A 14,569-nucleotide genomic window follows, 5' to 3' on the forward strand; every position below is an offset into this window, starting at 1 on the left:
GGAACTATAAGTACTGTTTTCTTCAAAAGGACAGAGCATATATCTATTAAAAAATATAATTTGTGTTTCCAAATTTCCAGTTGAAAATATTAGAAAAATTAAAAATTAGACTCAAATAAGTTTCAATATCAATAAATTATAGGAAAGAGCACTGTATTTCTCTACTTAAAATATTTACTAGGATAATAATTACAGCTAACATTTATTGAGCACCTAAAATTTGCTAGCAATTATGTTATCCATTCAAAAACTGAAGTTCAAAAGAATCTTATATTATAAAATGCACCACCCTTCTGACAATAATTTTGAGTCTAACCGACCATCACTGTGCTGTGCCCAGACTCTGAACTTGATGTACGCTAGTGTTGCCCCAGACTTGCTTAATAAAAACTGTATTAAAAATAGAAGATAGTCACCAAATATTCCAATATTTCTATCATCATAGAGATGAAATTAGTGAGAATTTCAGAAACAAAAGTGAAATTAGTGAGTCCATATCTCATCATAAATCTCTTTTTTCCAAATTGTTTTTCTGGACATAGTTCAAGTAGAACAACCAATTTATTTATGTCAACTCTTGCTCTTTTCAATGACCTCTTATTGAGTAACGTATTATATGAAGAGGCTGCTTGGCAAACAATAGCTTGCTACAGAAACACTGACTCAGGCCTTCTGCTAGACATTCACATTGCTCCTTTTCTATCCCTTGGGAAAAAGACACAAACTTGTTGTAGAAATGACAGCTTCATACCAATGACTGTTCACCCTAAAATCATATCAAATGTGAAACATGTGTCTGTATTCATGCATACTCACACATTCACTGCTAATCTTACTTGGTAAAATGACTTGTCGCTTCCAGGTCTGTGTCTTGTGGACGAAGGTTACTATACACATATTTCAGGTCTTGGATTCCACTTAGCTCAGGCAATCCTGCATGTAGCATCTTAGCAACACAAGCAAACACACAAACAAAACAAGATAAATAAAACAGAAACAAAAAACCTCAGAATAAATGTAAATCAAATCTCCATCTTGTCTTCTTATTGAAGAGACATATTCAGCATGGGAAAATAGAAATAATAAGAGCTCTAATGTCAGAATTTCTGGACCCATCATTTAAAATCTAAATGATCTTGAAAAAGTCTCTTAACCTGTTTGGACCTCTATTTTCACATTTTTAAAGTGGATATAAAAATATCCAAAAAAAAATATCCAACATGTTCTGGGAGAATCAAATGCTAATGACTAAGAAAGAGCTCTATACATATACATCATAACACAAAAATTATATCACAATACCTATTTTCAAGAAGAAAAACTTAATGCCCTAAAACCTGTAAGTGAAGTGTCCAGGTCAAATGGTGTGTAAAGACAGAAAATAAAACTCATCATTCTGGTTCTTAATCTTAGGCGCCATTCCTTTGCTTTTCATTCTTATGTTCTTTCATGACCCTATGACTCATACTACAAGAACACAATTTTCCCTAGTTAAGCGGTGACTGAATTTACTAAAAGTTATTAAAACAATGAAACAATTAACGATTAAATTGTACAAAGGCTCAGGTATTTTTTCTGCCAAACTTTGGAAAAATACTTCGCTTAAATTACAGTGTAGATTGAAGGGATAACATTCTCTTTAGTGATAGGCAAACATCTTAGGAAAAAAATAGATCTTTCTGATATAAATTTGAACTCTGAGAAAAAAAAGAAGAATATCATCAGTGTATCTCATGACTAAAATAAATTATTTCCTACTCTGGGAACAGAGGCACTTTTACAGCAGTGGGAAGTTAAGAACAATGCTGTTGATTGTAAAAATAATAGATAAACTGAGAATACAGCAATGGAGGATGGGTGAAGTTGTGATTGACTTAATGAAGTTCAAGTGAGAAAAATGGGTTTGAAACTGTTTTCCTTTCCTACTCTTCCCACCCAGACTGAGGGGATAGCATATATAGGTGGACAGAGGAGAGCAAGATACCTTCCATTTGTTTGCAGAAGAGATCCAGGATAGCTTTCTGGAACATTGGGTATCCTGTGGGTGAGCGACAAGAGATGGGGCCAAAAAGACAAGTAGTGCAGGATGTTTTAGCAATCGGAAAGGTTTTGTACTTTGTCCCAATGGCAAGGAAAGTTCTTTTAGTGTTTTAAAATGAGCATTAAAAGAATGAATTGTGTTCGAGAAAGATCATCATGGTTATATGTGAAAAACAGATGAAAGTGCAGTCAAATAAGAGGCTGGACTAGTAGACTGTTTAGGAATGATGAAAAGTTATTAGATTTTAAATATACGTAGGAAGTAGAATTGAGAAAACTGGGTGATTGGATATATTTGGAGGGCTGGGTGGGGTCTAAAGCATGAATATAGATTTGGGAGTCATTAGCACGCAGATAGTAACTGAAACCATGGGAATGGATTAGGTAGTCCTGGGAAGTTGTCTTTCCTCATGGATGTCTTTCCAATGGATGATATCAGATTCATGATATCTAAATTTGAGCAAATTTTCTTCTCCCATAAACTCTTCCTCCTTTTTCCTGTTTCATATTTCACTGCCATTATTGTCCAAATAACAAGAAATTCATATCTTCTTTGATTCTCTTTTTCTTGATTCCCAATGTCAATCACTTAATTCTATAAAAACCCTCTTAACAGTCTCATGTATTCATTCCCTTTTCCACTGCAATTATTGTCCTAGTTCAGCTTCTCATCTTCATTTGCTTAGATAACTTGAATAGCCCTTTTCTAGTTATTCAATTGCTACCTCTCTAATTACATAATTTCTGAGTTATCTGTCTAAAATCCAAGCTAGATGATGGTACTCCCTTCATCAAAAACAAAGAAACTTCTAGGTTCTCAGGTGACTATATATAAAAGTCCAAAATGTTCATTCTGTTCTAAATACCTTTCTTAATCTACCTGCGATCTATCACTTCAACCTCACCGTCTACATAGGTCTCCATCTGTGCCACAGCCTGGGTGCACTTGATTCCCCCCATTTCCCACACATGTCATGCCCACCCTCTTTAAGCCTCCACAGACACTTATACTTTTATTTCAGCCAGGATCCCTTTCCTCTCCTTCCTTGTCTATTGAAATTCTTTTTGAAGGCTCATCTCAAATACATCTTCCTCCTTGAAAGCACCACAGATCCTCTTGATAAGATTTTATAACTTGCTTTCTTTGTACAGTAATCCTATTTTGGTTACATGTCTTTCATAGTATTTATTTCTGCCTAGCTTTAACTACGTTTTGTCATGTGTATGTTTGTCACATTAGATTTTAAGTTCTTTGAGAACATAAATTAGGTTTTTATTCCATGTTGAATTGTCTAAATTGTTAACATGGTGCTTTGTAAGTAGTTAGAACTTAATGAATGTCTGTGAAATAATGAATGCATGAGTGAATGAATGAAAATATATCTGTCAGGCATTAAAAACCTATAGATAGCAAGTTCAACCCCAACTAATAAACTTAAAATCAACCATAGGGAGATACGTTGCCAACAGCAACTAGAGTCTAGATTAGGTTTTATCTTATCAGTTCTGTACTTAGAGTTCTAGAGACATGTGTGTATTTATTGTGGCAGTTTCCCCCGTTATCACCCTATGACTGTCCATTACTATGAACAAGCTTCTTCCCTAGATATGAATTGCTTTCTAGTTTCTCTGGATATTCTGAATTCACACCTGCTCATTTAGGACTCTGTCAAACATTTCCTTGGGAAGTAGACCCTATACTTATCCCTTCCTACACATACACACACACACACACACACACACTCACACACACACTACACACCAGGTGCCAAGTGCAGATGGCTTCAAACCCAAGTTCTCTCCCTTTCATGTGGCTGATTAAAGGTAACAAGTGCTAACTTTGCCCTTGTTGATGTGTTTCATTCCTTAGAGAGGAGGCTTTGAGTGATGTGACTCTGCACATCAGAGTATGGATGGCCTCATACCTGGTCCACTTAGTCAGGTCTGTTCACTGACCCACAGAGATGTGGCTCAAGTGCCTCCCTGGCTTAGATTACATGGGTTATAACTTTAATTGGGGCAGTAAGAAAGGGAAAGCGTGGCTAGTACAGATAATAAACAGATACGTTCTTTTTTAAAGGATAGGAACATTAATTTTTTTTTTTACTTCTGCTTTTCCCCTACTAAGTCCAAATCTATTTTGATAGTTATGCTTAGGGAAGCAGACACTCTTTGCCACCACGCAGAGAAGTTAGAAAGATTTCTGCTGGGAAATATCTGATATAAAAATGGGTGTGATAAACATTTTAAACTGGGTGAATGGTCCCTATGTTCTTTGGGAGCCTTCCATAATAATTTCTATTGATTTTTTAATAAGAGAAAAGCTGATGAAATACAGGCTTTTATGTTAGTGAATTCAGCTAGCAACATTCTTTGTTCTCTACAGATGTTCTGGTTTTAAGCAAGATGGGAATTTCACAGATTATTTTCCCCAGCTTTTCCCAGGAGTAAACAAAAAGGACTGTGAATATGTGGAAACATGCTGCTCTCAACCAAGGCTGAACAATTAACTCCATAGCAGACTCACCAAACACTTGTGGCTCATAATCCTTTGTTAATGACCATTCATGGAAGGTAGAATTTATGACCCATATCAAGTATTTCTCAAGTTGTAACTAGGTTATGGCATAGTAGATTAACTTCTTTTTAAGTAAGTTAACACAAAAAGAGTTAGTTTGAGAGAGAATTGAGGGAAATACAGATTTCCCACATAGGTAGAAAATAATCTTTTGTAAATTTAAATTTGGTTTTTATTTTATAAGAAGCTCTACCAGAGAAGGTGTGGTCTTGAAACCTTTACTGATGCTTTGGTTATCTACAGAATCCCATAGGAAAAAAATGTGAAGAGAAGAGAATCAAGAGGTAAATAACCAGAAAAAGAGATAATAACACACTGCTGTTTTACATATATTTATTCACTGGTCTAATTGGTCCACATTGCTGCTTATCTCTGTTTCAACTTCTGTAAAAGCTTAAATCTAAGATTATAAGATTAATCTGAATTAGTACCCTTCACTGCCAAAATTTCTTCATTAGCCTAAAAGTCATGCTTGAATAATTAAAACATAGGGAAATTTTTTGCAAACGCTATACATCAGAAACCTTCAACATCTGATTTTAATATTACTTTAAAAGAAATTATTTAAATACTTGATTAAAATACCATATATCTACTTCTTTTAAATGAAATAACGTCATACAAACTCTTTAATGACTATTTAATACATTATGACTCACATGCTAGAAGTTTTCTTTTTAGGTAGGTAGAAACATTTATTAAACAAAAGATAAAAGCCCACCAATAGCTTTTAGAATCATTATTTTTTTCAAAAAGCTGTCCTTTCACATTATTTTAACATGCTTACTTGTCATTCAGCATAATTTTACTGTCACCTGAGAAAGAGTATGAAACGATATTTGTGCTTTTCTGCTTTGAGTTTATTTTTGAAACGTCTGTCACTGGTTGAAGTTGTTAGAATATGGTACTTACTCCTAGTATGCAGTTATTTATAGCATTTTAGACATTTAGAAATGCTGGATACCTCATCTGCCTGTGTACATGAATTTTACCTTTCTTATTAAATTAAAAATTTTAAGACCGACTGGGTCTCATATGTTAATGTATCCTCCACAGCTTCTGGCACATATTAAGTACTCAAGAGCTCATGGATTCATGAGTTAGACCCTGCTACAGCCCAAAAGGATATTAGAGTTGATAACTACTTGGATATTTATTATGAAATGGAGTCAAGGTCATGGACTCAGTCTTTGTAGGCTTTTACCCTTGTTATGAATGCAGATTATGAACTATAAACCATCTCATAATTGCAATATGACCTAATAGAATTGGGAGATAGAATGAAATTCTATCAATATGAATCATTGGCTGTTACTGGAAAGTCAATTTGAAGACCCTGGAGATGGGCAGGACCTTATATATCCAGTTTACATGTGAAGTGACCAAAGTGTCTTTCTAAATGAAGGACTACATGTATATAGTAAATTTAGAAATCCACATTTTTCAAGACAGAGAGGAAAGAAGTAAGGTGCGTATGTTGTTTGAAAACTGAAACAAGGATCAAAATCAAATCTTTACTGCAACAAGGTCAACATTTATTTAGCACTACCCAATAAAACTTTTCTGCCATGATGGAAATGTTTTATATCTGTGCTGTCCAATATGGTACCATGAGCCAGATGTGGCTATTGAGCACTTGAAATGTGGCTATTGAGACTTAGAAGCTGAAATTTAAATTTTATTCAATGTTAATTAACTTAAATTTAAATAACCAAGTGATTCGGGGATACTGTATGGACAGTGCTCTTATAGGTTAACAAGGATCGAGTATAATAAATTAATTGGATTCTACTATGTGACAGGTACTGTGCTAAGTGTTTATATTAATTATCTAATAGGGTTATTATGAAATGTAAATCAGTTAATACACACAAAGCACTTAGCATAATGCTCATGCAAAGTATTCACTATTAGGTCATTTATCAGTCCTACAAGGCAGATGCTATTACCTTCAGTTAATAGATGAGGAAACATGAGTCCTACTGGAGTTAAGTAACATACCTGAGGAATGTAGCTAGTATAATGCCAAGCTAGAATTCAAACCCAGGAAGGCCCTGCACCAAATCTGTGCCCTTCACAGCATCTAGTAGAATTGTCATCTGAACGCTCTAAACCAGTTATTTTTGATGACTGTATTGACTCCAAACACCATGCTGATTTAAAAAAGATATATTTCTCTCCTACAATTTGCTGCAATTACTAGTGTATGTATGTGTCCAAAGGAACCACCACATTTTTCTGCCAGTAGATATGTCTATTAGATCCTTCTCCTCTCACCCTGACTATCTGGTCTGTCCACTGGACAGTGGAAGGAAACATTAAAAAGTCCCCTGTTGTATGGTCACCTTATCTTTAATAAAGGAGGCAAGAATATACAATGGAGAAAAGACACCCTATTCAATAAGTGTTGGGAAAACTGGACAGGTACATGTAAAAGAATGAAATTAGAACACTCCCTAACACCATACACAAAAATAAACTCAAAATGGATTAAAGACCTAAATGTAAGGCCAGACACTATCAAACTCTTAGAGGAAAACATAGGCAGAACACTCTATGACATAAATCACAGCAAGATCCTTATTGACCCACCTCCTACAGAAATGGAAATAAAAACAAAAATAAACAAATGGGACCTAATGAAACTTCAAAGCTTTTGCACAGCAAAGGAAACCATAAACAAGACCAAAAGACAACCCTCAGAATGGAAGAAAATATTTGCAAATGAAGCAACTGACAAAGGATTAATCTCCAAAATTTACAAGCAGCTCAATATCAAAAAAACAAACAACCCAATCCAAAAATGGGCAGAAGACCTAAATAGACACTTATCCAAAGAATATATACAGATTGCCAACAAACACATGAAAGAATGCTCAACATCATTAATCATTAGAGAAATGCAAATCAAAACTACAATGAGATATCATCTCACACCAGTCAGAATGGCCATCATCAAAAAATCTAGAAACAATAAATGCTGGAGAGGGTGTGGAACACTCTTGCACTGCTGGTGGGAATGTTAATTGGTACAGCCACTATGGAGAACAGTATGGAGGTTCCTTAAAAAACTAAAAATAGAACTACCATACGACCCAGCAATCCCACTACTGGGCATATACCCTTAGAAAACCAGAACTCACAAAGAGTCATGGGGCTTCCCTGGTGGCGCAGTGGTTGAGAGTTCACCTGCCGATGCAGGGGACACAGATTCGTGCCCCGGTCCGGGAAGATCCCACATGCCACGGAGCGGCTGAGCCCGTGAGCCATGGCCGCTGAGCCTGTGTGGCCGGAGCCTGTGCTCCACAACAGGAGAGGCCACAGCAATGAGAGGCACCCGTACAGCAAAAAAAAAAAAAAAAAAGTCATGTACCAAAATGTTCATTGCAGCTCTATTTACAATAGCCAGGATATGGAAGCAACCTAAGTGTCCATCAACAGATGAATGGATAAAGATGTAGCACATATATACAATGGAATATTACTCAGCCATAAAAAGAAATGAAATTGAGTTATTCGTAGTGAGGTGGATGGACCTAGAGTCTGTCATACAGAGTGAAGTAAGTCAGAAAGAGAAAAACAAATACCATATGCTAACACATATATATGGAATCTAAGAAAAAAGAAAAAAAGTCATGAAGAACCTAGGGGCAAGACAGGAATAAAGACACAGACCTACTAGAGAATGGATTTGGGGATATGGGGAGGGGAAAGGGTAAGCTGTGACAAAGTGGCACGGACATATATACACTACCAAACGTAAAATAGATAGCTAGTGGGAAGCAGCCGCATAGCACAGGGAGATCAGCTCAGTGCTTTGTGACCATCTAGAGGGGTGGGATAAGGAGGGTGGGAGGGAGGGAGACGCAAGAGGGAAGAGATATGGGAACATATGTATATGTATAACTGATTCACTTTGTTATAAAGCAGAAACTAACACACCATTGTAAAGCAATTATACTCCAATAAAGATGTTAAAAAAAAAAATTCCCCTGTTGGTCAACAGAGAGTACCCAGGACCATGACTCAGTAGACTCAATGTAGTAAATGTACTACCCTCGAGTCAAGGTGCTAGGAAGTCACCTTACATTTTTGGCTCTCAGTTTCTTAATCTGGAAAATAAGCAAGTGATCAAAGGCAGAGATTGGGAGGGAAACCAGGAAAAATCCTTGCTTGTTCTACATCATTGGGTTGCCATAATGTGAAAATGAGATAGTATTTTAAAAATACTTTTGAAAACATTCTAAAGCACAGTACAATTGGTATAATATTCTAAATTACTGTCCTTGACCTTTAATCAAAGTATACTGAGATAACCCCTGAATACATCAGTATTATTGTGAAGAGAAAGGTTTGAGACAATAACTGTGAACAAATGTTATGAATTATTAAGAAATGTATTTATAAGCTGTACCATGGTACTTTTAGTTTGTTCATTCCATTCTGTTTTGAATAGCTCTTTGGGGAACTCCAAGCCATTAGGAAAGATAGACTACTGAAAGAGAGCCATAAAGGAAGCTTATTATTTCTGTTATTTCCCCAAGGGACTTACCATTTCCAGCAGGTTTAAGAGCAGGCGGCTGTGTCTTCTGACAATATTATAAGCTCGACAGCAAAGCTCCACAAAATCTTGGAAATGCTGTGGGTTTTTCCCACCCTCTGTAATAAAGTACTCCATCTCTGAAGTAAAAATAAAAGGGGCTCTGTCCCTATAAACCAAAAAACAACACCAACCATAAGCAGGAAGAGAAATGGTTTGAAGGGTTATATTAGGCAGTGACAACAACTTATTTCCATTTGAAATTTTTTGTTATATTCTAATGCATGAACCTCCTTCATTGTAGGACAGCTGGAGAAACTTGCTAACTGTAGACTTTGAATAATGTAGCTGAACTGCAACAGAGAAGGAAGGGTAAGTTATTTTACAAAGTTGACCTATATTGGCTTAAATAGTTAATTCCAAGTTATATTTGATATGAATATTATTCATTAAAATTAATTTAAGGCCAAGTTAATAATTAAGGTGATTTTACAGAAAGTGTATTTATTGCTAAATTTTTAAATGATAGAACAGATCATTTATTTAACCTCATGGTGCTTTTTTTTTTTTTTTTAAACCTTTCTTTTTCCCTTAGATGGTATGCTGACCCTTTAGGTAAAAAGTTTCAGGCAAAAGCTAAGATATAGTGGGCCAACATCAGTCCCGGGATTCCCCTTTTGGGCCCCACAGCCAGCCACCACTGGGACCCTGTCCTGCCCACCAGTGGGTTGGCAGCCTCCTCTTGAGCCAGAGCTGGACAGCCAACCAGATGGGGGCCAGCCCTGACTACCTGTGCACCCACAGTAGTCTGCCTCATCACAACAGAAGGGCCCACTCAGCCCACATAAAGGGCACCCCTAGAGCATACAGCTCTGCCGACCAGAGGGTAGTGTGCTGTTGGGCCCCATAGGACATCTCCTACATAAGGCCATTTCTCCAAGGTCAGGAAACATAACTGACTTGCCTAATACTTAGAAATAAACAGAGAATTAGGCAAAATGAGGAGACAAAGAAATATGTTCCAAAGAAGGAACAAAACCCCAGAAGAACTTTGGAAGTGGAGATAAGCAATCTATCCCATAAAGAGCTCAAGGTAGATTGTACAAATGCTCAACAAATTGGGGAGCATTATTTACAGTAGCCCAGATACGGAAGCAACCTAAGTGTCTATCGATAGATGAATGGATAAAGAAGACATGGTGTATATATAATAGAATATTATTCAACCATAAAAAATAATGAAATCTTTCCATTTGCAACAACATGGATGGACCTAGAGGATATTACACTAAATGAAATGTATCAGACAGAGAGAGACATATATACCACATGGTTTCACTCACATGTAGCATTTAAAAAACAAAACAAACAAACATAGCAAAACAGAAACAGACTCAGAATCAGAGAACAAAGCGGTGGTTGCCAGAGGGGAGGGAGGTAGGGGGATTAGTGAAATAGGTGAGGGAAATTAAGAGTTACAAACTTCCTGTTATAAAATAAATAACTCACAGGGAGGTAATGTATAGCATAGAGAATACAGTCAATAATATTGTAATAATTCTGTATGGTGACAGATGGTAACTAGGCTTATCATGGTGACCATTTTGTAATGTATAAAATATTGAATCACTATGTTCTACAGCTGAAACTAATTATGATGCCGTAAGTCAGTTATAGTTCAAAAAAAAAAAAGAAAAGCTAAGATATGTAATGACAGGTTCTTTCAGAAGGTAATCTGAAGAAACAGATGTTACCAACTTACTGTGATATGCTTAGTAAGGGAAAAAAGAGGTAACTATATTTCATTTCTGGAAAAACAGAAAAACAAAGGACCAGAAAGAAGGACCAGAAGATCCTGTTTTCCCTATATTTGTCAGTTTTTTCTCATGTTATTTGAAACAAGAAGAGACCTGAGATGAAGTGTTAGTGCTTCTAATAGAGAGAGCAGAGAGAAGGCTGCTCACCCGCTCTGTGCTGAGGTCTCCCTCACTGAATAAGAGCAAGGATGAGACAGAGTTTCAATACTGATTTGGCCAAAGGTCATCTAGAACAGCAGTCCCCAACCTTTTTGGCACCAGGGACCAGTTTCATGGAAGAGAATTTTTCCACGGACCGGGGTGGGGGTGTGTGGTGGTGGTGGGAGGGGATGGTTTTGGGACGATTCAAGTACATTACATTTACTGTGCACTTTATTTCTATTATTATTACATTGTAATATATAATGAAATAATTGTACAACTCACCATAACGCAGAATCAGTGGGAGCCCTGAGTTTGCCTTCACTTGCCACTCACTGATAGGGTTTTGATATGAGACTGCAAGCAATTGATTGATTATGGTCTCTGTGCAGGCAAACCTGTCTGCTAATGATAATCTGTATTTGCAGCCACTCCCAGCACTAGCATCACTGCCTCAGCTCCACCTCAGATCATCAGGCATTAATTCTCATAAGAAGCACGCAACCTAGATCCCTCGCATGCACAGTTCACAGTAGGGTTTGCCCTTCTATGAGAAACTAATGCCATCTCTGATCTGACAAGAGGCAGAGCTCAGGCGGTAATGAGAGCAAAATACAGATGAAGCTTTGCTCGCTCCCCCAGCGCTCACCTCCTGCTGTGCAGCCCGGTTCCTAACAGGCCACGGACTGGTACCGGTCTGTAGCCTGGGGGTGGGGACCCCTGGTCCAGAAGCATTTGGAATGCGAATACAGTTTTGAGTAAAACGTTGTTAAAAACAAAGATTTTTGTTTTTACATCTTTATTGGAGTATAATTGCTTTATAATGGTGTGTTAGTTTTTGCTTTATAACAAAGTGAATCAGTTATACATATACATATGTTCCCATACCTCTTCCTTCTTGCGTCTCCCTCCCTCCCACCCTCCCTATCCCACCCCTCTAGGTGGTCACAAAGCACCGAGTTGATCTCCCTGTGCTGTGCGGCTGCTTCCCACTAGCTATCTATTTTAGGTTTGGTAGTGTATATATGTCCATGCCACTCTCTCACTTTGTCACAGCTTACCCTTCCCCTGCCGCATATCCTCAAGTCCATTCTCTAGTAGGTCTGCGTCTTTATACCCGTCTTGCCCCTAGGTTCTTCATGACCTTTTTTCTACTTCACTCTGTATGACAGACTCTAGGTCCATCCATCTCACTACAAATAACTCAATTTCGTTTCTTTTTATTGCTGAGTAATATTCCATTGTATATATGTGCCACATCTTCTTTATCCATTCATGCGATGATGGACACTTAGGTTGTTTCCATCTTCTGGCTATTGTAAATAGAGCTGCAATGAACTTTTGGTACATGACTCTTTTTGAATTATGGTTTTCTCAGGGTATATGCCCAGCAGTGGGATTGCTGGGTCATATGGTAGTTCTGTTTATAGTTTTTTAAGGAATCTCCATACTGTTCTCCATAGTGGCTGTACCAATTAACATTCCCACCAGCAGTGCAAGAGTGTTCCACACCCTCTCCAGCATTTATTGTTTCTAGATTTTTTGATGATGGCCATTCTGACTGGTGTGACATGATATCTCATTGTAGTTTTGATTTGCATTTCTCTAATGATTAATGATGTTGAGCATTCTTTCATGTGTTTGTTGGCACTCTGTATATCTTCTTTGGAGAAATGTCTGTTTAGGTCTTCTGCCCATTTTTGGATTGGGTTGTTTGTTTTTTTTGTTATTGAGCTGCATGAGCTGCTTGTAAATTTTGGAGATTAATCCTTTGTCAGTTGCTTCATTTGCAAATATTTTCTCCCATTCTGAGGGTTGTCTTTTGGTCTTGTTTATGGTTTCTTTTGCTGTGCAAAAGCTTTGAGTTTCATTAGGTTTATTTTTGTTTTTATTTCCATTTCTCTAGGAGGTGGGTCAAAAAGGATCTTCCTGTGATTTATGTCATAGAGTGTTCTGCCTATGTTTTCCTCTAAGAGTTTGATAGTTTCTGGCCTTACATTTAGGTTCTTAATCCATTTTGAGCTTATTTTTGTATATGGTGTTAGGGAGTGTTCTAATCTCATACTTTTACATGTACCTGTCCAGTTTTCCCAACACCACCTATTGAAGAGGCTGTCCTTTCTCCACTGTATATTCCTGCCTGCTTTATCAAAGACAAGGTGACCATATGTGCTTGGGTTTATCTCTGGGCTTTCTATCCTGTTCCATTGATCTATATTTCTGTTTTTATGCCAGTACCATACTGCCTTGATTACTGTAGCTCTTTAGTATAGTCTGAAGTCAGGGAGCCTGATTCCTCCAGCTCCATTTTTCGTTCTCAAGATTGTTTTGGCTATTCGGGGTCTTTTGTGTTTCCATACAAATTGTGACATTTTTTGTTCTATTTCTGTGAAAAATGCCAGTGGTAGTTTGACAGGGATTGCATTGAATCTGTAGATTGCTTTGGGTAGTAGAGTCATTTTCCTAATGTTGATTGTTTCAATCCAAGAACATGGTATATCTCTCCATCTATTTGTATCATCTTTAATTTCTTTCATCAGTGTCTTATAATTTTCTGCATACAGGTCTTTTGTCTCCTTAGGTAGGTTTATTCCTAGATATTTTATTCTTTTTGTTGCAATGGTAAATGGGAGTGTTTTCTTGATTTCACTTTCAGATTTTTCATCATTAGTGTATAGGAATGCCAGAGATTTCTGTGCATTAATTTTGTATCCTGCTACTTTACCAAATTCATTGATTAGCTCTAGTAGTTTTCTGGTAGCATCTTTAGGATTCTCTATGTATAGTATCATTCTCTATGTATAGTATCATTTTCTATGTATAGTATCATAGTATAAGTATAGTACCATGTGGTCTGCAAACAGTGACACCTTTACTTCTTCTTTTCCAACTTGGATTCCTTTTATTTCCTTTTTTTCTCTGATTGCTGTGGCTAAAACTTCCAAAACTATGTTGAATAAGAGTGGTGAGAGTGGGCAACCTTGTCTTGTTCCTGAGCTTAGTGGAAATGCTTTAAGTTTTCACCATTGAGGATGATGTTGGCTGTGGGTTTGTCATATATGACCTTTATTATGTTGAGGTAAGTTCCCTCTATGCCTACTTTCTGGAGGGTTTTTATCATAAATGGTAGTTGAATTTTGTCAAAAGCTTTCCCTGCATCTATTGAGATGACCATATGGTTTTTCTCCTTCAGTTATTAATATGGTGTATCACATTGATTGATTTGCGTATATTGAAGAATCCTTGCATTCATGGAATAAACTCCACCTGATCATGGTGTGTGATCCTCTTAATGTGCTGTTGGATTCTATTTGCTAGTATTTTGTCGAGGATTTTTGCATCTATGTTCATCAGTGATATTGGCCTGTAGTTTTCTTTGTGACATCCTTGTCTGGTTTTGGTAACAGGGTGATGGTGGCCTCATAGAATGAGTTTGGGAGTGTTCCTCCCTCT

General features: G+C 37.0%; 1 protein-coding gene across 2 annotated transcripts in view; it reads right to left on the bottom strand.

The window, feature by feature from the left end:
- PIK3C2G (phosphatidylinositol-4-phosphate 3-kinase catalytic subunit type 2 gamma) overlaps positions 1-14,569 on the bottom strand; it is a 353,351-nt gene that overhangs the window by 125,550 nt on the left and 213,232 nt on the right. For both annotated transcript variants that reach the window (XM_065887110.1, XM_065887109.1), the window contains 2 exons: positions 9,171-9,327; positions 837-946 (listed from right to left, as the gene is read on the bottom strand). In XM_065887110.1, the coding sequence (XP_065743182.1) occupies positions 837-946; positions 9,171-9,327 (267 nt within the window). The remainder of the gene's footprint in view (positions 1-836; positions 947-9,170; positions 9,328-14,569) is intronic.

Source organism: Phocoena phocoena, chromosome 11 (assembly GCF_963924675.1).
Source record: "Phocoena phocoena chromosome 11, mPhoPho1.1, whole genome shotgun sequence".
Taxonomy (NCBI): domain Eukaryota; kingdom Metazoa; phylum Chordata; class Mammalia; order Artiodactyla; family Phocoenidae; genus Phocoena; species Phocoena phocoena.